General features: G+C 36.0%; 1 protein-coding gene and 1 long non-coding RNA gene across 7 annotated transcripts in view; both read right to left on the bottom strand.

Moving 5' to 3' along the window:
- LOC147844337 (uncharacterized) overlaps positions 1-25766 on the bottom strand; it is a 528347-nt gene that overhangs the window by 426430 nt on the left and 76151 nt on the right. The gene's annotated exons all lie outside the window — the stretch shown is intronic.
- The window catches only part of rhobtb4 (Rho related BTB domain containing 4), a 75688-nt gene that overhangs the window by 36571 nt on the left and 13351 nt on the right, over positions 1-25766 (bottom strand). For 2 of the 6 annotated variants that reach the window (XR_015490226.1, XM_087251927.1), the window contains exon 1: positions 11582-11976. Coding sequence is in view for 2 of the 3 variants with exons in the window: in XM_087251927.1 (XP_087108053.1) it covers positions 11582-11610 (29 nt within the window). In the remaining variant the exon portion in view is untranslated. 6 annotated transcript variants of the gene reach the window in all.

Raw genomic sequence — 25766 nt, 5'->3', positions numbered from 1 at the left:
AAACTCTTTCTATTTTGGCGAATAAAAATTAAATTATCTGAGGTCAAAGCTTACGGGCAAATCGTTGCCTTGGAATTATGAGGTTCGATCTGGTTCCTGAATGATTTTAAAGTATTGAGCTTCAAGGTTTTTGCATTTCGTATAACAAACGATATGTGTGTAACAGTTCTCTTTCATACATTAACATGACAGAGACCCTAAATGTAGTCTACATGTAAATTATCAACATTCTCTTACATCTGTAAACTGGAGTACAAAAACAGGGCGAATCCAGACAGAACCTTTTCAGTCTGCTTATTGATTTAATAAAAAAATAAAATAAAATGGCGTTGTAACAATATGTTGATTGGGTACGCTAAATTGGCTGTAGTGTATCTGTGAATGAGTGTGTATGGATATTTTCCAGTGATGAGTTGCAGCTGGAAGGACATCAGCTGCATAAAACATGCTGAATAAGCTGGCAAGACATTTTGTTTTGGTGATCCCTGATTAATAAATAGACTAAGCTGAAAAGAAAATGAATGAATGAATGAATGAATGAATGAATGAATGATGTTTTAGGATGAATATTATTTCTTGTTTAAATTGAGGATCCAAGGCTGTGCTAAACAGTGTGTCCAGTGCAGATGTTAATTTTATGTAATTAATATGGTCATATTTATTGAACTATATACTTTATATAAATTATTTTATGTTATTTATTGAATTGTATGCCTCATGAATTAAATTAAGTATTTGCACTTCAAGGCTAATATCAAATTTAACGACTTTTTAACAGACAAATATAGCAAAATTTAAAACCAGACAATGAGCAAATCAGTTGTTTAACAAAGTTTAATAAACACTGAAAAATATTTCACTGACTATATATACACACACAATCAAAAATATTTCACATTTAATATATTATATTTTTAGTAACTGTTACTTTTTGTAAAATTTAACATTTCATCTAAGTCAAAAAATGCTTTTAAATAATCACAAATTACACACATCTTTCCAGTTTCAGGTTTCTGCTCAATTTTGAGTGGTTTGACATCGTTTAATCGAAATGACAAGAAAAGCTGATTCTGATTGGTCCTCGTGTGCTTTCGAAATGCTGTCTGGCTCACAAAAAAACATAAAGAGCCATAGAGTTTGAGTTTGTAGATGAAACCCTTTTTTTCTTTTCTTTTTTTTTAATAAAACATCTTAAAAATGTAAACAACTTATAAAAAACATCACATTATGTAAATAAGTTGTCATCTAATAAGAATATGTCAATAACTCAATTTTGACAAAAATGTCAGATAAAAGGGAATCACGTGTTGGGTTGCGGCTGGTAAAACAGTCAGGTTGCATCTGCTGAGTAAAACATTGGCTGGATAAGTTGGCGGTTCATTCCACTGTGACAACTCCTGATTAATAAAGGGACTAAGCCGAAAAGAAAAAAAAATGAATGTCAGATAGAACCTTATAATTTGAATGTGAAGATTTGTTGTTTTGTATGAAAGAACACACACACCAAACAGCATTAATGCCACACTTTGCTCAGGATACCGAAACAAACAGCGTTAACACAAACACTCACATAAACATGACTTGACTACAGCTCTACACAGAGAAGAAAGAAAAAGACGTTTCTTCTGAGGGACGCAGATGAAATAAACCATTCGGAGACCTGCATGCCAACACATATGACGGTGACTTAATATCCATGACAACTGGCAAGTTTTCTTTTAGGTTCACACTAATTGCTTCATTCTGCCTTTAAACTATTTTTATTTTGCAGACATTTGTTCAATAGGCAGAACTACTTTGCTTCAGCAAGTAGCACAAATTTGAGCATGCACATTTGGCTCGTTAAATATTAATACACCACTATAAAAAAAGCAGCCGAATAACGTAATTACAAATGATTTGGGCAAATGTGCACCCACTTGGTCCTGAGCTGCACAAATCAATTAGCTTTTTAAAATTAAAATTCATTGAAAAAAAAAAACACAGGCAACACTCTAAGTGTAGTGCATTCTTTTGATCCAGCTAAAGTGATCCAGCCATCTACATTACAAACGTTCCATAAAAAGAGCTCATGAAAGATTAATACGGTCACTGTTTATTGTTCCACTGACAAAGACGTCACAGTTCGGGCCTCAAATGACATACTGGGGTCTAAAAGTGATTCTTGTTCGTTCAGCTCATTGTGAGGTGGCAGTTCTGACCAAGATTAGAAATATGTCCAAATTGTTAATTAATAGGTCAAGAGCCATTTATCTGGAGCATCAGTGCAGCACTAATTCATTATCAGAGGAACGTTACAGCAGGCTTTGAGATTTTGGATCAGAAAAAAAGCTTTCAGAAAGTGTGTGAAATGTTCTATCGCTGCTCTGGAGGAAGCTTCTTTAACAGGTTACATAACAATGGTGGCACAACGGGCTGATGAAGCCGAGCTGGAAATGTTGCTACATATTTGTGTTATCTAACTGCAGTCTTTATGGGATTCACTAACATTTATAGTGAATGCTATAAAGATGAAGATTACTATGATTGCTTAATCAAAAAATAACTATTATTTGTGAGACTTTTTAAACCACAATTTCTTTTTCTTTGCATGCAAAAAATGGTAAGTGGGTATGGAGGTTATGAGTACACTTTGAAAAAGCAACCACAATGTTTTGTATCCTTTTACTTTAAAAGCAGTAACAATTATAAACTTATCAATTATTAATAACAGTAACAATTCCATCATGATTTACTTCAATGTTACGGTCATTGTTTGATGGAAATTATCTCTTTCTCAAATAAACACTCCAGAAGAACATTATTAGTTGACAATACCTTAACTTTCTATGGTTTCTAGAGCACTTAAACAACTTTAAAGGTGCCACAGAATGAAAATGGATATACCTATGGCATAGCTGAATGATCGAATTTTAATACATAATACCGTGAGCATCAAACACTATTGTGTCCTTGCTCTCATGTAAAACCATGATCCACACGGGATTATTATGCACGTCCCAAGCAATACTTTATTGGCCACAACATTTCCATTAACAACAATAATAATTTTCCCTTTTTTTTAAGTTTATCTGAGCTTGTATGATACTTAATATGTGGGACATTTATTCAGAAAAATAGAAGACTTTTAGGAAGGGTAAGCAGTTCTGATTCTTGTACACTTCTACAGGTTTTTAATGCATGTTTATGAATCATGTCATATCAGTTAGCACTTACTGTGATTTTTTTAAGTGAAAGGATAGCGAAAAAAAAAAGCTGTTTATGCGGAGGTCGATATTAATTCCTGTATTTGTTTTCCTATACCTTAAAACCAACAAATCCAACTCTAAATAGATCTCTCTTGTAGAGTAGAATTTAATTTTTTCTGTATTTCATTCATATCACAACCCAGGAGCAAACTAGGTTATTCTTCTGGCATAAAAACATCTCACTTGTTCCTTCTGGCAAAAATAAACCTCTACACCATCTCAGTTTTGTCATTTTGTCAGATTGTTATTTAACAAGGAATCAACTCAAATTGTTTAAATATTTTTTGACAACAAAAGTATGATTATTTTGTATTTCAGACTACAACATGCTGTCTGTGTGTGTCTGTGTGTGTGTGTGTGTGTGTGTGAGCGTCAAGCATTGTCATGACATGTTGAAGCTTCACAGCAGAGCTCTTTAATATTCATGACCTTTTTAAATATGGTCATAACTAACCATATAAAATTAGGGCCAATTCCTAGGGTTGAAAATAGTGAAGCACCGATATGGATTTTTTTGGCTGATATCGATTACCGATAACTTTTACAATTTGGAGGCATATAACAATATATAGGCTGATAAATTTAATATTTCAAAATGTTCTACTTTTATACAGTAAAAAAAAAATTTTTTTAAAAAGGTCATTTAAACTGATCTTATATGAACTGAACAGTTTAATCAAAGCAAAAAAGGAATAATTAAAAAATGTCTAGGTGATTATATAGACCTAGTCACGATTTCACATAAATCAGTATGCCAAAAATATATTTTTTTCTTCGCATAGCAAATTAACTTGCAACTTGACTGTTGCATAAAAAAAAAAAAAAATGGGATTCAATTGTCAAACAGGTTAAATTAATGTATTTTAAATGAAATGAAATGAACTAAGAACTGAAACCATCTCAACCCAGTAGACTTACTGAGTTATTAATGCACAGCAATAACACACAAAGATAGAATGGACTTTGAAGGAATTAACAATGTGAGGAAAGCTCCGTTATAATGCACTGGACAAGTCCGAACAAATTTGACTCACACAAGCGCAAGGCAGGCAGTTTTGTAAAATTACGTAGGCCCCGTTTACACTAATATGTTCTAGTTTTAAAATGACGTTTCAGAATAAAAACGATCCGCTGGATTTCATCTCACTATAGTTGTTAAATGTAATATTTAATAAATCTTGTCTCAATCTAATGGTCTTGTAAATCTTTAACTTGTTCTCAGTGAACGTGTTTTGGCTGAGCGCAAAGATAAGTTCATATATTAATTTATGTAACCATGTATAATAATTCTGCACATTTGACTGATTGCTTGTCTTTATTTACTATATTGTATAAACTTATTGCATGATATATTTTTATAATGGCCATTACTGATTATTAAAACTGATTTTCAGCAAATGAGACAGGGTATGTTTAATTTTTTGTAAAAAATTATAAAAGGAGGCAGTAATGTCAAAGGCTCTGTTTTGTTATAAATACGCACACAGTGAATATGACGGTCATATAAATATGTAGCTACACGATGCCTCAACATTTTTAGTGTCTGTTAAATTAATATCAAAATGAAAATAGGCAGTTCCTTATATCATATATAACAATTTTTTCTTAAGATGGTGAAGCAACGTAGCCAGGGTGATGTGAAAGACAATAAAAAGTACACTGTTTTTACCCAACCTGTCCTCAGGGGTTTGTTTTCCATAACAAACTTGCGAAGTTTGAACTTACGAGGAAAGGATGCAAGACTGAACTTTGTGCACTTAATATTGAGAAAAGGCCCAAATATGGTAGCGAATGTCTGCAGCCACCCCTCCACTTTTAGATGTCTCCGTTTTCCCCCATTCACATTGACACAGAGCAGCAGCATTTTAAAACAAAATACGGCCTCTTCAGCATTTTTAAAACTATCCCGTTTTCAGGGCTTGAAAACTCTGGGGTTGTGTGGACGGAAGGCGTAACCGTAGCAAAACTAGTGTTTTAAAACTAAAATGTATTATTGTAAACAGGGCAGTAATCAATCAATCGCTTAAAGATATCAGCCTAATTTTGATATCAGACTGATAACAATAACATTAAAAATAGCATGTATCAGCCGATATAGATATGGTCACCAATATATGGTGCTTGTCTAGTTAAAAATTTAAATAAAACCACTTTTAAAAAATTGCACTCACCTAAATTCTATTTAGATATACTCCAAACTCTATTTAGATATCAGAGAAAATGTAATATTGTATCAATGCATTATGCACCTTTGAAATATCTGAAATATTGTGCACATTCTGAACCGACTAAATATACTTTTATTGTACTTGTCCTTTAAGAGCTTGATCGCTTAATTCATTCCCATTATATAGACGGGTTGCACAGATCATATAAAAACAATGTCCTTTTGTGATGTACCAAAGAAAGAAACTTAAATCAACACTTGAAAGTTTTAGATGAACTGCCCTTTAACAACACTTGGTCGGGATGTCTACCGTTTCCTTTTATGACACACATAAACACAACAAACAAATGTGTAGAATAACAGCAATGATACCAGAGACATGGACGTCTCATGAAGCTTTTAGCAGAGTCAGTTGAGTGAGTCAGTGTTTTGTCATGGCGAATGAGACGAGCAGTGTGCCACACTAGCGCTTGTTTTAGTGACAGGCAGTGATAGAAACAGTGGGAGGTGAGGTCTGAGAATGAGCGAGAGAGAGAGAGAGGGAAAGAAAGAGAGATGAGACGCGTGGCAGACGCCCACTCCATTCACAAACACTGTTCAGCCCACACAACACTTCGTCTACTTGCATCCCGTTCTGCCAACCACTGTGTGTATATGTGTATGTGTGTGTGTGTGTGTGTGTGTGTGTGTATGTGTGTGTGTGTGTGTGTGTGTGTGTGTGTGTGAATATGTAGGTAGAGAGAAGAATATCACAGCATGTGGACCAACTACAACCCACAAGCAAATAAGCCAGTTAATGAACAATAAACTGTTTTGATAGGCTGTAAAAAACTCGGTAGTGCTTTATCAAGCTACTTTACTGTGGCAAAACTGAATGAGGAATTAAACTGAATTTTTTAATGATTTCTTCATGAGCTAGATCTTAATCAAGATTATTCCTCAGTAAATTGACCATGCTTTCCTTTGCTGTGCATCTGTCTTTAAAGATAGTCAGGAACTTGCTCACCCCTCCTGCACTGTGTATGTGTGTGTCTGAGTGTTACGTAACAGCTCCAGTGGCAAAAGGCTGCTCTGTCTGCCGTCACATAACCAGAATCCACAACTAACCTGCGCTCTTAGAGAGAACCTGCAAAGCTCGCTCATAAAACTCTCAAGAAAACAGATCTTCCCTTTAAACAAATGCTAGAACAAGTTTATTCAACCAAATAAGCACACTGGATGTTAACCCCTGCCTTTCACATTTACCTAATTTCTTTAGCATCTATCAATGCATCATGGCAAGCGTTTCACCTTGTGCGTGTTTGGATGGCTGTTTAAAACAGCATATTTTTAAGTGATTATGAAGAGGATGTGTAAAGACAGGCTGTGCTATGAGCGCAGACTACTTATGTAACATGGTGGTCTCCCGCCTGCTAGTAAACAGGTTAAAGTGGAGCATCATTTTGCAGCACACCAAATTTGATGGAGTTTCCAAATATCCAGATGCTTCGGAAAAACATGTCGGGTAGTCGTCTAGTAAATACAGAGGTAACTAATGTACTACCGCAGCACAGCACCTCTGAGACGTTTTACACCACATGCCTTTAAACTGCAAGGAGTCAATGTTTCTTAGTGGATCAATGACATTTTATAGCCGAGCCGTGAAGTCGTTCAGAGTGCTGAGTCCTTCAGATCCGACAATGAGCAACATCTTTTGCTTTAATGCCATCGGTCAATGGGCAACACTGAAGGAATTAACCACTAAAACACTGGGAGATTGACTGTGTCAGTGTGTACTAGCTGTTTCAATGAGATAATATGGACATTTGCTGTGGCTGGCTATAGAAAGTGCCTGCTTAAGTAACATTTATTGCATCAATGTTTTTGCATGTTACAATATATCCAACCAATCTAATATTTTTAATATTTTATGTTTTCTGTCAAGAACTTTCTGTCAAGTGTTATTAGATAATAACCGAATTATAATAAGTAGGGAAAAATATTTTAATATGAACAAAATAATCCAAATAACAAAATTTGAACTCACTCTCTTTCCTTCAGATTAGTCTCTGCTTTTTTACCAGAGGTCACCATGGTAAAATGATCTGTCTACATTTGAACTCAAAATAATAAAAATTATCTGTTTCTATCACTTATTTATACATATGATCAAAACTGCAACACCATGTATAATGATAAAACTGAAAGATTACCTGTTCTGATATTGACCAAACACTTAAACTTACTAAAATATAGCATGTAAAAAAATAACTTGCATTATCATAATGGTTTTAATCACTGACTTCTATATATTAAATATAGTTAAAGTTACAGTGCTTAGCATATACAAGTACACGCCTCAAAAATCTTTTTAAATTCATATTTTAATAAGAAGCTATATAATATTATATATGTGCATATACATTAGATTAATCAGTACTGAAGCCAAATCTGGAGCTTATCTAACTAAATAACTTACACTAATGGTCCAAAAACTAGTACACCCAAATTTATGTTAAGAAAAAATATTAAATACACATTTAAACAAAAGAAAAAAATCAAGAGAAGCAAAAAAAAAAAAAAAAAAAAAAGAAATGGAATCATTTAGTTGAAACTTTGTAGGTTGTAATTTATTTTTGCAATATTTTGCTTGAATTTTATTGTATTATCTTTCAGTTTCTAAATATGTTTGGTGACTAAAATATTATTTTATTAAATATATCTTTTTAATAAATCTGTGTTTGTTTAAATGCACCAAAATACATTCACTATATTCACTGAAAAATTGATAAAAATGTTCATTTTCAAAATGAGTTGTACTCAATTATGCTGAGCCCTGTATAATATATACTACAGATTGTTCTTTCCACAAAATGTAAAATTAATTCACCCCTTTAGGATTAGCTCAGTCATTTTTGTGCTATGAAATCGTAATTACCATATTTTGGCACTGTTTGAAAGGTTCATGTCAGCAAGAATGACCAACAATTTGAAGCAATTGCACAGAGAGATGTACACAAGTCAAGCTTATTCATAAAAGAGTAACCACTAAATTAAGTGTTCAGCAAGACTTTAACTATTTAGCACAGTGACCCACATGGACTAGAGCAGCGTCATGAGTCCTATGGACCAAAGCTGTCATGTGCACTATAAATACAACCGCACCTTTACCCTTGAGAACCAACTCAGCAATGAGAGACTCATTAAAGCCAGCCATGGAAAAAAAAGGAAAGGCAGAATCCCCAGACTTCAGTTCTAAATGCACAAATGCAAAAACCAAAGTGTATTTTTTTGCGGCTTATCTGAATGCACTTTAAGTGTGAATGATCGTGCAGTGTTTGTTTTACTATATTTGTTTTATTATTATCACCATCTCACTTTGGTCAAATATTTTTAGATAACGTGAGTGTGTGCAAATGTAAGGTAATTAGGTTAGAAGTAGTATAGTAGACTGTGAGTCACAGCAATTGAGAAAAGCATACCACAATTATTGTCATTAAGTTCTATACGGCATGACAAAGCAGGATGTTCACTATAGTTTGCAAAAGAGGGTGTAGCAGCAGCTGATTGCCGCCAAGTGATATATCAGTCACATCATAAAACAATGCATGCTGAATCAGCAGGAGAATGAAACGCTTCACTTTGCTTCTAGATTACAATGGACAAAGTGTCAGTGAGATTGTAGAATAGCATTAGTGGGAGAACTTGGCTTTGGTCTGCAATGTGACAAACAAGCTAAAAATGCATTATGGCTTAATTTCAGAGTATTGGAATGCTCAACATATTTTCTGTGGCTAGTCAGGTGTAACGAAATTGTGTAAACGTGTAGGGGCGGCCACTGACAAACCCCCCATTCATACTTCTAAGTAGCCTTATTTCAGCACCCATTGAGAATGTGCTTCATTGAGAAACATAAACCAGTAGTGAATTCCCGCAGTAATAGGATTTCTCGCCTTAGAATAAAACGGACTGCCAGTGAATGAAATTTGAGTTTGAACACAAAGAAACAAAGGAAGATCCAGGAAAACAAGAGCCGAGTCCGTGATCGCCGACAAATCAGAGTGTGCAGCGGTAAAGGTATACATGCACAAATAAAATCCTGTACTGTGAAGACTGAGAGGATGCATAGCAATGAACTGACAAACATCAAAGAGGCTGTGAGTTTCAGTAGCCGAGGCATGATACAAACACACACGCTTCCTATGGCAAGCCCAGTTATCATTTATTCCTTAAGAATAGCTCCTGTTAAAACAGCTCGTTTTTTAACTATTTCATGGTGATTAGTGACAGTTTTTTTTCATTTATGCATGTATTCATTTAATTAAACTGGGGTCGTCACAGGGGAATGAACCGCCAACATATCTAGCATATATTTTACACAGCGGATGCCCATCCAGCTGCAACCTATCACTGGGAAACATCCATACACACCCATTCACTGGCCAATTTAGCTTACCCAGTTCACCTATACCACATGCCTTTGGACTGTGGGGGAAACTGGAGCACCCGGAGGAAACCCACACGAACACAGGAAGAACATGCAAACTGCACACAGAAACGCCAAATGACCCCTCTTTTTCAATTATATTACTGCTTATTGTAAAATACACATTATCCAAACAAAATGCTTTGTAGGGCTGAAATGATTAGTCAACCATTAAAAGATTGCAGACAAATACATATGTTGAGTAGTCGTTTGATCACATGATCTAATGTAAGGGCCTGCATTATCAATATTTGCACATTAGCACTAGAGTTCCAAATACTATTGATGCATGTAACAAATTATTGAAGTGTTGGAAAGATGTTTGTTTGTCACATCCAGTTTTGACAGCTTCAGCAGCATCAAGGTATAAAAAATATTTGTGTAGGTCTATGGTGTAATTATTAATTGCTAGTAACATTTTAGACTCAAGTTTAATATAACTATACCTGTTTATCAAATAATTCTGGTCCAGAATTGGTATAAATCTGGCACAGCAGGCATTCATCCGGCACTGGCATACAGCCTGTGGGCCAAACATACCCCTGGTTTGGCAGAGGTGGCACCGTTTTTAAGGCAGCACACAATACTTGGGCCAAATGTAAAACATACAGTAGCATTTGGCCTAGATGTTAAAAAGTGATACGTGGGCCATAAATCAATGATTCATGGGTTTATCAATTTCATTACAGTTGTGCCACACCAAAATATCTGGCCCAGTTCAAGCTCAGTTATGGATCATTAACTTGGCTGAGACTTGGCCCAAATATGGTACATGTTTGGTTATTGTCTAGAAGCCAGACTAGGTCCAGTCATGTACCGTAATTCATTGCAGCATGTTTGCCAAGCAAAAGCTGATTGAGTGGGTCAGAGCTGGGCCGGACATATTTTGCTATAAGAGTATAAAGCAGTAATTTTGTTACTAAAAACTGAGGAACAACTGCTAAAATATACATACAGGATGAATAATACTAAACAGTAACCGCAAATAGCTGGCATTGAGGTAAAATTGGTTTTATATTTGAACATTCAGACATTCTCCCTTATCCTATATTATCAGAAAAGTATTCAGTGTAAATTCTAAATAGGGAAATCATATTAACAACCCATGACTATCAAAGTGCATCATTGTTCACAGTCAATTAAACTGTGCTAATGTTGTTTTGAAGTCATAAATAAATGTGATTTCAGAGCAAGTATTTAATATAGCACTGTAAACAATATAGGGACCATTAAAATGAACGATTGTGCGAATACAAAAGCAATTTTACCTCAATATAGCTGACTTGTGAGCCACAGTTTGTTACTTGCACTTTTACTTTTTACTCTGGAATTTGTTACTATTAGCTAACAAAGAAACTGGAAGAAGTTTAAGTTAGGATGGGTGAGTACTCGGCACTACGTGAATGCATACTAGTCAGTAAATAAAATATACATGCATACTCTGTCGGGTCTATCAGGATAAGAATGAATGAGAACTAGCATGAATTGCTTGAATGAATTAATGAATGCACGCGTGATAAAACGGCTTGCCATACGATTCCAACATCAAGCGTTGAGGATGGGCGGTGGTTACTGTCTGTGTTTTTACTAGTCAGTTTTGATGTTGTGCTCAGTGTTAGAACGCCACAGTAAACAAGAGTATGCATATTAATGCTGCATTGTTGTCGAGAGGTGAAACAAACTGAAATTTCTCCGCCTTACCTTCCGACGCTTCCAGAATTGACCCACATGCCAGTCTGCGCGTGGTTCCCTCCCGGCTCCCGTTAAACCGGGTGCAGGAGATCAGATTAAACCTTCAAATGACTGAGACGTCTCTATAAAACTCTCGACTCTTTTGTGTTCAACTCGCTGGCGTGTCACTCACGGCGGACACAAAGGCAGCATCTTCACACTCGCTTTCTCTGCTGAGCTGAAAGAAATCCCCTGAAACAAGTTTGCAGGATGCAGTGAAGAAGCTCAACCGTGAAGTGTGCTACATCTGTCCCTCACACTCTCAACGGTGCCTCTTTTTCCTGAAATTACTGACATTTATAGGTAAGCTCTCATTTTGGGGCGTTCGTTGGTGTGTTTTTGTTTCTACAGCTGATTTCGCCAATGACACGCCTCTACTAGTGCGTCACGTAAACTGAACTAACCCCGAGTCCATGTAACTGTGACTGGCAGCCAATCAAATCTCTCGCAGTCGAAGGCCACGCCCCGTCTGGAGCACTCGGCCCGTTAACCCACAATCTACCAGTCATTTGATTACACTGAACGCGCACTGACAGGCGGAGCGGTTACAAAACGTTTTCTACGGCAGAACACATTGTAGTTGTGACTGAAAGACTAGTAACACACACATTGACTCAGATTATAATGGAAGCACACATTCAATAGATACTGACGTTATTTTACTGCGATAACACGCGTAAGTTTAGGTTTTATATACAGAGGTAAGGCTTCATACGAGTTTCATTGTTATCCACAGTAAACATTTCAGGCTTAATTTCATTATACATGTTCTCTTTTCTTGGATGACTGATTGAATGTTTGCGTGATAAAACCAAGACGTAGCCTAGTATCTATTCAGATGTACAAGGGCAAGAACTGCTCAATAAAATGTAGCCCATGGAAAAATAATGCGCAGGAATTGCTATCATCAAGCAGGCTTTCAACAATGATCAAGAATGGAAACTGAGCTAACCTGACCATTCATTCATTTTCCTTCGGCTTAGTCCCTTTATTCATTAAGCGTCACCACAGCGGAATGAACCGCCAACTTATCCAGCATATGTTTTACACAGCCACAACCCAGTACTAGGAAACACCCATACACTCTTGCATTCACACCCTACATACACTATAGGGCCAATTTCATTTATTCATTCGTTTATTTTCCTCATTCATCAGGAGTCGCCACAGGGGAATAAACCGCCAACTTATCCAGCATATGTTTTAAAGCGGATGTCCTTCCAGCTATATCAAAATACCCGAAAACATCAATACACACTCATTCACACTCATACATTATACGGCCAATTTAGCTGATTCAATCCGCTTGCTAAGTGTGATGTCACGCGAAGGGGCTTTTGGTTCCAAGCGCTCTATCAAACTGTATGGGGAGACTCTTAAATTGGTAATAATAAAGGTTTACAAAGCACTGTAATACTTTCAAAAATCACGACCGCAATACAGTTAAGTCAGAATTATTAGCCCCCCTTTGAATTTTTTTCTTTTTTAAATATTTTACAAACGATGTTTAACAGAGCAACAAAATTTGAACAGAATGTCTGATAATATGTTTTCGTCTGGAGAAAGTCTTATTTGTTTTATTTCGGCCAGAATAAAAGCAATTAAATTTTTTATAAAACAATTTAAGCTCAAAATTATTAGCCATTTTTACACAAATACGTTGAGAACATGCAAACTCCACACAGAAATGCCAACTGACCCAGCCGGGACTCGAAGCAGCAACCTTCTTGCTGTGAGGGGACAGTTCTAACCACTGAGTCCCTGTGTCACATGGTTCAGGAACAATAAAATATTCATTACTTTTCTTTTCGGCTTAGTTCCTTTAATAATCTGGGGTCACCACAGCAGAGTGAACCGCCAACTTATCCAGAATATGTTTTACGCAGCGGATGCCTTTACAACTGCAACTCATCACTTGGAAACACCCATAAACACTCACTCACACACATACACGACGGACAATTTTAGCTTACCCAATTTACCTGTACCACATGTTTTTGGACTTGTGGGGGAAACTGGAGCACCCAGAACATGCAAACTCTACACAGAAATGCCAACTGACCCAACTTGAGCTCAAACCAGTGACCTTCTTGCTGATGCAATTGTGCTACCCACTGCGCCACCGTGCTGCCCACAATGAAATATTTTATTTAAGATAAATTAACATAGCCTAAAATATAATTGAAAAGCTAGACTCTATGAGTGCAGCATAAAGCCTTTAAGCTAACTTTTATTGCTTAAACTGGAGGAAAATCTTAAATTATACTATGAGTTTAGTTCATGCTATCATCTGAAACATATGTCCAAGACCTCTGAAATGATGGAATTCATTCTGCTTTCAAGCTATCACTGATGTGGTTTGACTGTACACAACATAGAGCAAAGACATACAGGCCCATAGCAAGGGGGATTCATGGTTCAAAAAAACCCATCGCTAACTGACAAAGGCCCAAATTTATCCTATACATGAGCTCATTAGTCTTATTTTAACTGCTATGACATCATAAATAGTCAAAATAACCCATTGAATAAGGCTTTAAGACCAAGCAGAATCCTTTGTTGGCTGTCTCTCTGGTGTGACTCAATAGTTTTGCACAACGCAATCCATTAATTTTCATGAGTCCAGCATCCAGCTGTGCAAGAAAACATTAATTCATTCATTCATTCATTCATTCATTCATTCATTCATTCATTCATTCATTCATTCATTCATTCATTAGTTCATTTTGGCTTAGTCCCTTTATTAATCTGGAGTCACCACAGCGGGATGAACCGGCATTTTATCCAGCATTTGTTTTACCCAGTGGATGCCCTTCCAGCTGCAACCCATCTCTGGGAAACATCCATACACACCCATTCACACTTATACACTACGAACAATTTAGCTTCCCCAATTCACCTGTGCCACATGTTTTTGGTTTTTGTTTGGTAAACCGGAGCACCCGAAGGAAACCCACGTGAACGCAGGGAGAACATGCAAAGTCCTCACAAAAAGCCAACTGACCCAGTCGAAGCTCGAACCAGCTTGCTGTGAGGTGACAGCACTACCTACTGCATCACCGCGTCGCCCACATACAATCATATAATGTAAATGTATTTTTAAAAATGTGTTTTTCCCAATATTTCTTTATACTAAATGTTTAGGAAATATTTTAGTACATTAAAAAGTGTGGTTATCAAGACCATCAGAGAAGCTAATCCAGCTAAAAATAGTGCTTAAAGTATCATTAAAAAGCAGTCTGTAAATCTCATCACTGAATAGAAAAGAAATGAATGACCCCAAAAAGTCAAACATTTTTTTTGAGAAATAAACAACTCAAAAACAAGCCATGATATCACAAAAACACAAGATGAGTAAATATAAAACAACAAAGACAAATGCAAGTTAATAAAATTGTGTTAGTGCCTTAAACCTTTAAATTAAATGAAATTAACTTAAAGTCATTAATCTCATTTAAAATATTAGTGATAGTTCACCCCATCATGAAAAGTCTACCATGATAGATTTACCCTTCTCTAGTTAAAAACCTATTTCAGTTTATTCTGTTGAACATGAAAGAAGATTTAGAAAAATGTTTGGATGTTTTGAAATATGCTGGTTTCTGGGAACTATTCACTTCCATTGTATTTTGTTCCTACTATGGAAGTTACACAGATGGGTTACACAGCAAGCAGCATTCTTCCAAATATCTTTTTTTGTTTTCAATAGAAGAAACTCATAAGGACACAAGCAACTTATTAAAACCACATGGTAGAGTGAATGATGAGTTAATTTTTAGTTTTGGGTGAACCAAACCTTTGAGTTGAATCCTATATAAAAAACATGTTTAAAAGTAAGTAAAAGAATGACTTATTGATCAAATAATGTAAAAATGTTTTTATGCTCATTAGTGTTCAGAAGACAAAAAAAAAGTCAAATTTCAACTATTTTAATTTCACTGTGGGAATTTCTAGCTCTTCTTTTATAAAATAAAAAAAGAAAAAAGGATCAAAATGATTTAAAATATCAACAAGTGCATTGAGCACAGAATCTTTGTGAAAGGTCTAAAATTATTAGCACATATTGTAGATTGATTATTCTTCAGATTATATATGTCATTTTTTAAAGTATTAGGATATATAATATCTTTTTATGATGTGTGGTCATGGGAATTCATTGATACATTTATTCCAGTGGATTGCAAATACAGACACAGCAAGTATTGAATACTGACCTCTAGTGGTGTCTGCTGGATTAAATCACAATTAAGAGCTTTAGAAAGTGTAGAGAGCGACAGAAAAGATCACTCAACAACACCATGGTGTTCCCCTTTTTGATAGCATTCAGAATGGGAACTACATTCATTAAAACAATGAGCACTTAAAAAAGTAAAGCTCTCTTTTCTCATATGTCCAGACTGCGAATGATGTCATCACACAAAGCCGGGTTGTGATGTCAGTCACAGATTTTAGAGAAGCACATACAGCCCCTGTTCCCACACTTCAGTCAATGCAACCCTTTCTGCCATCCATCTCAGACCCAGCTGGACTCTAGCAGCCATGCCAGTGCCAGTGCACCAGCAGACCCTGAGAAAGTGATGCCCCTGTGGCCCCTCTGGAGCACCCGAAAGCAGACCAGAGAACCCTGAGAGACACGTGCAAATCAGAACTATGAACATGTGGCCATTGTTAGATTTGTCTATGAAAGGGTTTAAGTGGAATGATGTATTATGAGTTGAGGTTAGTGAAAGTGTTCAAGCCTGTAATTTACAGTCAGGCTTCTCATGCTGACATTATGACAACGCACAGCAAAGGGAACGGAGAAACATAAATTAGACTGGGTGGATATAGGGTGAGCCTGGGAAACACAGTGAAGGGTCTCCTGGAGAGCTGAGCTATGTTTATAATCGTGACTTATGATTGTAAGAGGAAAAGTCAAGGTATTACCACAAAAATGTTCTATGCCGTTTCTACGAAAAGTTTTTTTTTTTTTAAATGCTTTTTTTGTGTTGTAAATAAATCAGTGTTTTTGAAACTAATGAAGACACCAGAAGTCAATGATTTATTTTAATTATTAAGCCTGACATGTTCACTGTTCCAAAATATTATAAATGTTTCCTAAAATAAAATATACTGTGTTCAAAGGAGAAAAAAGTTTTTGTTTTTTACTAAGACATTAAAAAAATGACGTATTTTAGAGCCATAATCATTATACCATGATATAGTGATGTTTTTATTCAAGGTTATCAAACCATTAAAATCTTATACCTGCCCATGACTACTGTCAAGTTTAAATGTTAGGAGAAGTTGAATGTAGTATATGTACAATTGAAGACAAACATTATTAGCCCTCCTGTGACAGTTTATTTTGTTGATGATTTTGCAGCGATGTTTAATAAAATATTTATTTCAACACATTTTAAAACATTTTATATTATTATTTTATAATTTTCTTAATAATTAATTAATTATTTTATATTTTAATATACATTTTTATTGTCCTTGCCATGATGACAAAACACAATACTTTACTTTGCGTGACTAGGATAATTAGGTTAACTGGCAAGTTCGTTTAATTAGACAACAGAAGTTTGCTCTGTAAAGCCAATTGAAATATATATTATATTTCACAAGGGCAACGCGGTGGCACAGTAGGTAGTGCTATCGCCTCACAGCAAGAAGGTCACTGGTTCAAGCCTCAGCTGGTCCAGATACCCTTTCTGTGTGGAGTTTGCATGTTCTCCCTGCATTCTCCTGGGTTTTCTCTGGGTGCTCCGGTTTCCCCCACAGTCCAAAGACATGCGGTACAGGTGAATTGAATAAACTAAATTGTCCGTTGTGAATGAGTGTGTATGGATGTTTTCCAGAGATGCATTGCAGCTGGAAGGGCATCTGCTGCGTAAAATATATGCTGGATAAGTTGGCGGGTTATTCTGCTGTGGCGACCCCAGATTAATAAAGGGACTAAGCCGAATATGAATGTATATATTTCAAATAATTTTTATGTTTTGAAAATAAAAAAGCACCATTCCAGGCAAACTAAAAGACTTTCTCCCGAAGAAAAAATATAATAGGAAATACTGTAAAATTGCCTTCCTCTGTTAAAAATCACTTGAGAAATATTCATTCATTCATTCATTCATTCATTCATTCATTCATTCATTTTCCTTCAGCTTAGTCCCTTTATTCATCAGGGGTCACCACAACAGAATGAACCGCCAACTTGTCCAGCATAAGTTTTACACAGTGGATGCCCTTCCAGCTGCAACACAGTATTGGGAAACACCCATACACCTTTACATTCACACTCGTTCACAAACACATACACTACGGCCATTTAGTTTATTCAATTCACCTATAGGGCATGTCTTTTGACTGTGGAAACCGGAGCACCTCAGGATGAAGTCCACGCCAATAGAGGAGAACATGCAAACTCAACATAGAAACGACAACTGGCCCAACCGGGACTCAGAGCAGCCACTCTGTTTTTGTGAGGTGACAATGGTACCCACTGAGCCACCGTGTCACTTAATATTTGAAAAATAAATATAATTTCATATGAGGGTAATTAATTTAGTCTATATCTATGACAGTATGAAAGTGTGTAATATGAATTAAATTTGGACAAAGTACATTCATGTTAGCCAAAATGACCCAGCCGAGGCTCTAACCAGCGACCGTCTTGCTGTGAGGCGACAACACTACCTACTGCGTCACTGCGTCACCTAGATTAGATCAATATAAAATAAAAATGTCCAGAGATTGTCATTGTTATTGACATAAATTTTATCGTGATTCCATAAAATATCGTTAATTTGCCCTGCCCTACACTGAACCATCTAATGGTTTCTCTCATATAAATAGTAGTTGAGAAAACAAAAAGCTCCCTTGATGGGTGGATATTTACTTAAACTTCATTTTAGGAATTAAATTGAACATGCTGTGAACAACTCATGTTCTGAACAACTCTGTACTGGAAGTATGACAATTTGTTTTTAGATATCCATAACAGGATACAGTACAAAAAAAGGGGGACTCTTTTTTGAGGTGTGCTTGCTTCATCCCAAGACAGAAAAAAAGTCAGAAAGGTCAATGGTGGTTGGCGAAAAAAACATTATAAACTATGTTTTACTTGCTCCTGCTGCATGATCAACTATCTATCATAACAGGATGCATAACTCTGTCTACTGCAAACATATTCAGAGTAGGCAAAGTAGGTCAGACCAGTTATACAATGAGGACATTTTTTTAAAGGAGCATGAATGCAATGAAGTTGATCTATAAAAAAATGCATAAACAGGAAGTCATAGGACGGCACCAAATCACAGTAGCGATGCCAGCGGACAAACTGTCATCATGAGTGGGAACAGAGAACTTTGTGCTGCACGCTCCTGTCATGGGTACTAATAGCTTGTGCTAAAGAAGGGATAAGATTTAGCACCATGGACACAAAGTCTCCAAACAAGTCCTTTAGTGAATAATGGAGAAAAAGATGAGATTGACGTTCTGAGAACAGCGGGGAGGTTTCCTGGTATCAGTCCACAAACAGTGGCATGGTGCTGCCCATGTGAGAGGCTTGTGAGTTCGTTTGCAGAACATCCAAACAAAGATAAGGTTTGGAGAAACAACGCAGATAAAAGGAGAAAAAGGGACAAGCGGCATGTGATGAAATGAAAAAAGTACTCTTTTATTGATCTTAATGACCATTAAACATAAAATGCTAAAAGCTTAAATATATTACAAACATGCTAATCTTTATTGAATTCACAAAATCATCATATTTATCATATTATATTTTATCATATTTATATCAAAATGACATTATATTTTCTTACAGTTATTTTGTTAGAATCTACACATAACCATAGCTTTGATTTCATAAATTAATCAGACATAGATCCAGAGAGATTTCATGATTAAAACTTTCATTGCTGATTCATGAATTGTAAGGGCCTTATCACACACTTGGCAAAATAAGGTGCAAGACATGCATGGCGCAATGTGTTGCTATTTTCAGACCAGCGCAACCCTAATTTTCAGGTTATGCGTCATGTTGTTTAAATAACAAACACATTTGCTCCCTTTTGTAGACTCATGGTCTGTGTTGGTTATTGTTGGTGCGTTGCTAATTTGAGGAACTGAAATAGACCGCGCCATTGACCATCTAAAAGTTGGTCTAAAGTCCAGCGCAGAGTGTGTTAGTTATGCGCCTATGTGGATCCAAATGCTTACACATTGCTTAATGCACACAAGATGTACAGCACTGTACAAATATATTTACATATGACAAAAAAAATTAGGATTAGAATGTTACAAAAATTGTTATTTACTGCATAGATACAAAAAAACATTACCTTCATGGCCTCTTCATGTCAAAGTGCTTTTTTTTTCGGTTTATTTATGGCAATTTGTATTTGTATAATGTTATTATTAGCAGTATTATTTATTATATGCATATTTATATTTATTTTAATAGATAGATTTTTCCATTTGTCGGTTTTCGGAGACGTCTGCTAAAAATTAGACGTGACCACACTTTGTTATTATTGCTCATTTGTTCGTTATCTGAAAATAAGAAACAAATTTAGAAATAGTTTTGAAACAAATATTTGCGGTTAACAAACTAAATTAAATTGGCTAATGGATGTCTTCAGTGGAATGCGTACAACATGGTTTCCTGATCTATGAAAGTAAAGAGTAATAGTAAAAAGGCAAAATAAAAAGGTCGATTGAAAGATGCTCATTCTTTATCCTCCCGCTGCAAATGGTTTGTTTAACTGTTTTATCTCTAGTGAAGCATTCAGTTTTTCCACTTACAAAGTCAGCCATGTAAATAACAAATGTGCCATTGCACATCCAACTGACTCTTGAGAAATGAGAGATGATACTCCGATTGGTTTAATGCATGTCATGGTCTAAACACACCCATAACTCATTAAGACAATGAGCACAACCCTGTTAGACCATGTGCCGGGATGCAAACTGTTTTGTTCCATCCTTAAAATAGTGAAAGTGTATTGTTAAAACAGAGCCCTATATGTCTTATGTTTTTTCCTTTTTCGGAAATTGCACCTAAATGGCTTTTTAGATAATTTTACAGGCTATTAACAGCATTCTTCAAAATGTTTTATTTTTTTTGTTGTTGTCATTTGAATGACTTATTAAATCATAATTCATCGGATTGATTTAAAACGCAGATTCATTCAGAAAGAAAAAGCTGATGTATGCGGAGATTTGCAACATTAATGTGGCTTTAAAGGTAATATTTCATTGTTAAAAATGTCATAAATTGACTTTCTAATGATAACAGTTTCTCTAGTGACATAGGCTGAACTTCTTCTATCAATTAGTCCATTAAAACCCAGTGCAAGCTCACAGCCACATCAAAATCAACAACAATACACTACTTTTCCCCCTTTTTTGTCACAACTTTAAATAACATAATTTTATTTATCTACATATACAGTACAATGACAGTTTATTATTTCTTACCCACTTTTGTATTTCATGTCAAACATGAGTCTTGAAATCCTGCATCTTTTAAAGTAGCCCAGACAAAAGAAAAGCAGTGCATGGGGGCTGATGGAGGGGTTCAAAAAGGGGTGACAGATTTTATCTCTACAACACTGGGACAGGCCACACTGCCTTATCAACACACAATTTCAAACTCCCCAAGTATTTTGACACTGTAAGTTCAGGCCAGCTGTCAATGTGCAAAGTGTGACCTACTTACTGTTCGGATGTACAGCATACTAGGTGTCAGCTTCCCTCCAAAGCACGTAAAAAGTGCATTCTGTAACTGTGGTAAACATTTCATTCACATGAACAATGGGTGATGAAATATCTGCTATTTAAAATATGAACATGAAGTGAATGTAATAAGGATTTATTAGAAGACTATTGTGTGCTGTTATACTGGCATTTGAGTGATTCGGTTACATATGTCCTCATAATATACATAAAATTTTCTTCAAAACGTTGACATTTCCATCATATGTAGTCTTCCCACTGAGAATGTTTTTATCGCAAACAAGTATCAGGAGAACAGACCGGGAGAAACAACAGGTTAAAAAAAACAATGACGATTTATTCAACCAAAAAGGTTAAACAAAATCAGGCTTCATCATAACTTAAGTGAGATGATTCTGTATACTTTGTAGGAATGAAGCATGAAACAGGCCAGTGGCAGATGCACATAAACTAAGTTGACACTTATCTTTGTAATAAAAAATACTAAATAATTAAAGTAAAGAAATCTCTGTTCTCTTTTCCAGGTTAACAGGGACTGACAGGCTGGAGAGGGACAGACGGGCAGACAGGCAAAGAAAGCAGGGAGTGATATATGAAGTTCACACTTGCACAGGTCTAGGTGATGTGGGAATGAGGGCAGAATATAGAGGGAAGCCAAGGACAAGGCAAGACAATGAGTGTGTTAACATTCAAAATGAGCAGAGAACTAGGGCTGCATGATGTTGGAAAAATCTAACATTGCGATATTTTGTTAATTTGCAATATAATTGCAATATAAATAGAATTTTACCTTAAATATCTCTGATATCTCTCATACTCAAATATCTGATTATGATGATTTTGTAGTGCATCTGCATAAAATCAATTAAACAATCTACAAGCATTTGAAATCAGAATTATTAAACCCCCTGAATTATCAGCCCCCCCATAATATAATAATAATATAATGACTAATTTTTAATAACTGTTTTATTTCATCTTTGCCATGATGACAGTAAATAATATTTGACTAGATATTTTTCAAGACACTTCTGTACAGCTTAAAGTGACATTTAAAGGCTTAACTGGGTTAATTGGGTTAACTAAGCAGGTTAGAATAATTAGGCAAGATATTGTATCACAATGGTTTGTTCTGTAGACTATAGAGAAAACAAAAAAAAGCTTAAAGGGGCAAATAATTTTGACCTTGAAAAAAAAATTAAAACTGCTCTTTATAATATAATATTAATTCTAAAAATAATATTTTGGCAAATTAGAAGATTAGAATCTCAATGTTTTTTTCCTGCATTCTGGCAGTTGGGAATATGATTTTTATGCCTGAATTGAATGTGACGCAATAAAATTATAGTGGGTTCAAAATAAGAACACAATGAGCTTACAGTCTTCAAATAAAAATGTAGTTTATTGGATGACAAATGACACTTATGAGTCACTCCATGTTTTTCAAATCCAAAACATTCAATTTTTGAGTCTTGTAAGCTCAAAGCTGTTTGTTTTAGTTCAATAAAAACATACTGTGCGCTCACTGTTGACAAATTTAATAACAAATGTGTCTTGTAATGAGGTTCTTTTTCATTCATTCATTCATTTTCTTGTCGGCTTAGTCCCTTTATTAATCCGGGGTAGCCACAGCGAAATGAACCGCCAACTTATCCAGCACATTTTTACGCAGCGGATGCCCTTCCAGCTGCAACCCATCTCTGGGAAACACTCATTCACACAAACTCATACAATACAGACAATTTAGCCTACCCAATTCACCTGTACCGCATGTCTTTGGACAGTGGGGGAAATCGGAGCACTCGGAGGAAACCCATGCGAAAGCAGGGAGAACATGCAAACTCTACACAGAAACGCCAACTGAGCCGAGGATCAAACCAGCCGAGGATCAAACCAGCGACCCAGTGACCTTCTTGCTGTGAGGCAACAGCACTACCTACTGTCCCACTGCTTCGCCCCTAGGTTCTTTTTAGTCCATTGAAAACATACAAGACCAGCAGTGTGACCTCACCAATTTACAAGCAACTCTCATACATTGTTCCTTTTTAGTGAATTTAAAAAGTACAGTACAACCAATACAAGCTGATTCATTATCAAAAAAAAACTTCATCTTCATAATGGGTCTCACAACTTCTTTATAAACTTTTTTTTTTTTCATGAAAAGAATAAATAGATTGAGTAGCACGGTGGTTAAGTGGTTAGCACAGTTGCCTCACAACAGAACCCACTGGTTTGAGTCCTTTCTGTATGGAGTGTGCATGTTCTCTACCGTGTTTGCGTGGGTTTCCTCCGGGTGCTCCAGTGTCCTCCATATGTGATATAGTCGAAATAAATAAACTAAATTGACCATAGTGTGTAAGTTAGAGTGTGTGTGGTTGTTTTCCAGCACTGGAGGTTGTACTCTTTTAAAACATAAGCCAAATTAAGTAATTAGTAGTTCATTCCGCTGTGGCAACCTTTGATGCTTTGTTTTTGCTTTGTTTTAAAAATCCATGCTGCATTCATTTTCCATCAAACTGGAGCAGACTTTTGGAAGCAGACCAAAACCCACCTTCTCAAATACAATGCACCAACATAACAATTGCACAACAGTTTGCACATCAGATCAAACTGTATCAATATCCAGCCTTACAACAAATAACATCCCAGAGGCTCAAGTGGAGACCAGCGCTCATTTGATGGATCCAAACACTACAGAAAATGCACCATTGAGCTCGGATCAACTATTTGCCTTATCTGCATTTCCCACACAAGTTACATAAATCACATGGCTAACATTTTTACAATTAGCTGACTAATCTTCTAGCAGAATAAGAGACAGAACTGCTGCCCCTCTTAGCAGGAAGTGACACATGCTAAATGTGAACATCTTCAAGCAGAACCTGCACAAATGAAGAGGCTAATCTCATTAAGCCTTTACTCAGCTGTTTAATCACAAGGCTACATCAGTGCTGAGTGCAGAACACCACAGACCTCTTTCAGGATAACCTAACGGCAGCTCAGATTAATTGAGTAATTTAATTGTGCACATATACCTGAAATTTGGCACTATAATGGCCATTACAGTATGATTCAGAAGGGATACTTTTGAAAAACGTCACTCGCTCTTTTGTACAAAAGATAATGAAGGAAACAAATAGTCCAGTTTTCATGAGATGTAGATTCTTCGTTTTTTCTAAAGCACCATACATGTCAATGACATCATTAGGAGCATTAAACATCATTATACACACAAGTACTCAACTCAAAGAACTATGTGTTTTATCCCGAAGTTAAATTACTGCCTATCTAAAATAACATTCTTTTGAAGACAAACGTAGGGTACTTTTGCTTTCGAAAATATCCAGTCATAAAGAGCTTTTTAAAGCTCTTGAATTTGTTGTTTACTTCCAAAACATTCTAAAGTGCCAAAACAGGGCATCAGTAACTTCACTTTCATAACTAATCTACACCTATTCATAACCTTTTTACATAATACCACACTATGACTTTCACTGGCTGCTCATGAACAATGCCTGCTTTGACCTGCCCTGGTCATTGTGTTTATAAGCTCAACAGAAACATTTGTGAATGCTTATTATTCTTAAAACAAGTTGTAAATTAGAGTGGTGAGGGTGGATTAACTAGTTCTTCTTACATTATGTTTCAACCCAGGCTCATTTTGATGACATAACCCTATATACATTTCTGAATGCAAAATACGTCCCAGGAGCTATGCTTTCTTGCAGTTTTTGTTTTCGCAATTCCACCAGAGGCTGCTGTGTATACGTTTTCCGATCCCAAATTTCTCTGGCAAGTGCCATTTTGCCTGCTGTTCTCACGTAGATCCACCAGAGTCCACTATCGACTGACTGACTTACTGACTGACCAACAAAAAGAGATTTGACAAGCACAGATTGACTCGACCACCCATTCCCTTCATAAAACCCAACCGCATTGTTTTAAAAAACAATCCAGAAAAAGAAAAGCACTCGCCTGATTTTTACTATGTTTTCAGATTTTATCACATTCTCACCCTGTTATTTACTTGTTTATTTTATTTTTGGCTTCTGTTTTTGTTTTACCTGCTTTCTGGACCCATTCTTCACCAAACTCAAACACTGTTGTCGCGGTCAACTGTGCTCTGCATCTCAAGTCTGCCGACGTACATGACGGGCTAACTGGACAAACTGGTAACAGTGGGAAAGTTATCCATATACAGGTAAGCGGTCAGCAGGTAAGCTTGAAAAGGAACAGCATCATACCGCCCTGTAGCATTCGTTTTAAAGACGAATTGCGACCATACATACTTCTTGCTACACAATTTGTAATCTCCGGAAATGTATATAGGGCTACGTTTTCAAAATGAGTCTACAGTATGTTGTGATGCTTTAGAATTGGATTTATACCCAAACTGGTATGGTAAAGATAATTTCCTTGGTTATCA

The sequence above is a fragment of the Danio rerio genome, chromosome 5 (genome assembly GCF_052040795.2).
Source record: "Danio rerio strain M-AB ecotype USA chromosome 5, GRCz13ab, whole genome shotgun sequence".
Lineage (NCBI taxonomy): Eukaryota > Metazoa > Chordata > Actinopteri > Cypriniformes > Danionidae > Danio > Danio rerio.
This window is presented reverse-complemented; position numbering and strand designations above follow the sequence as displayed.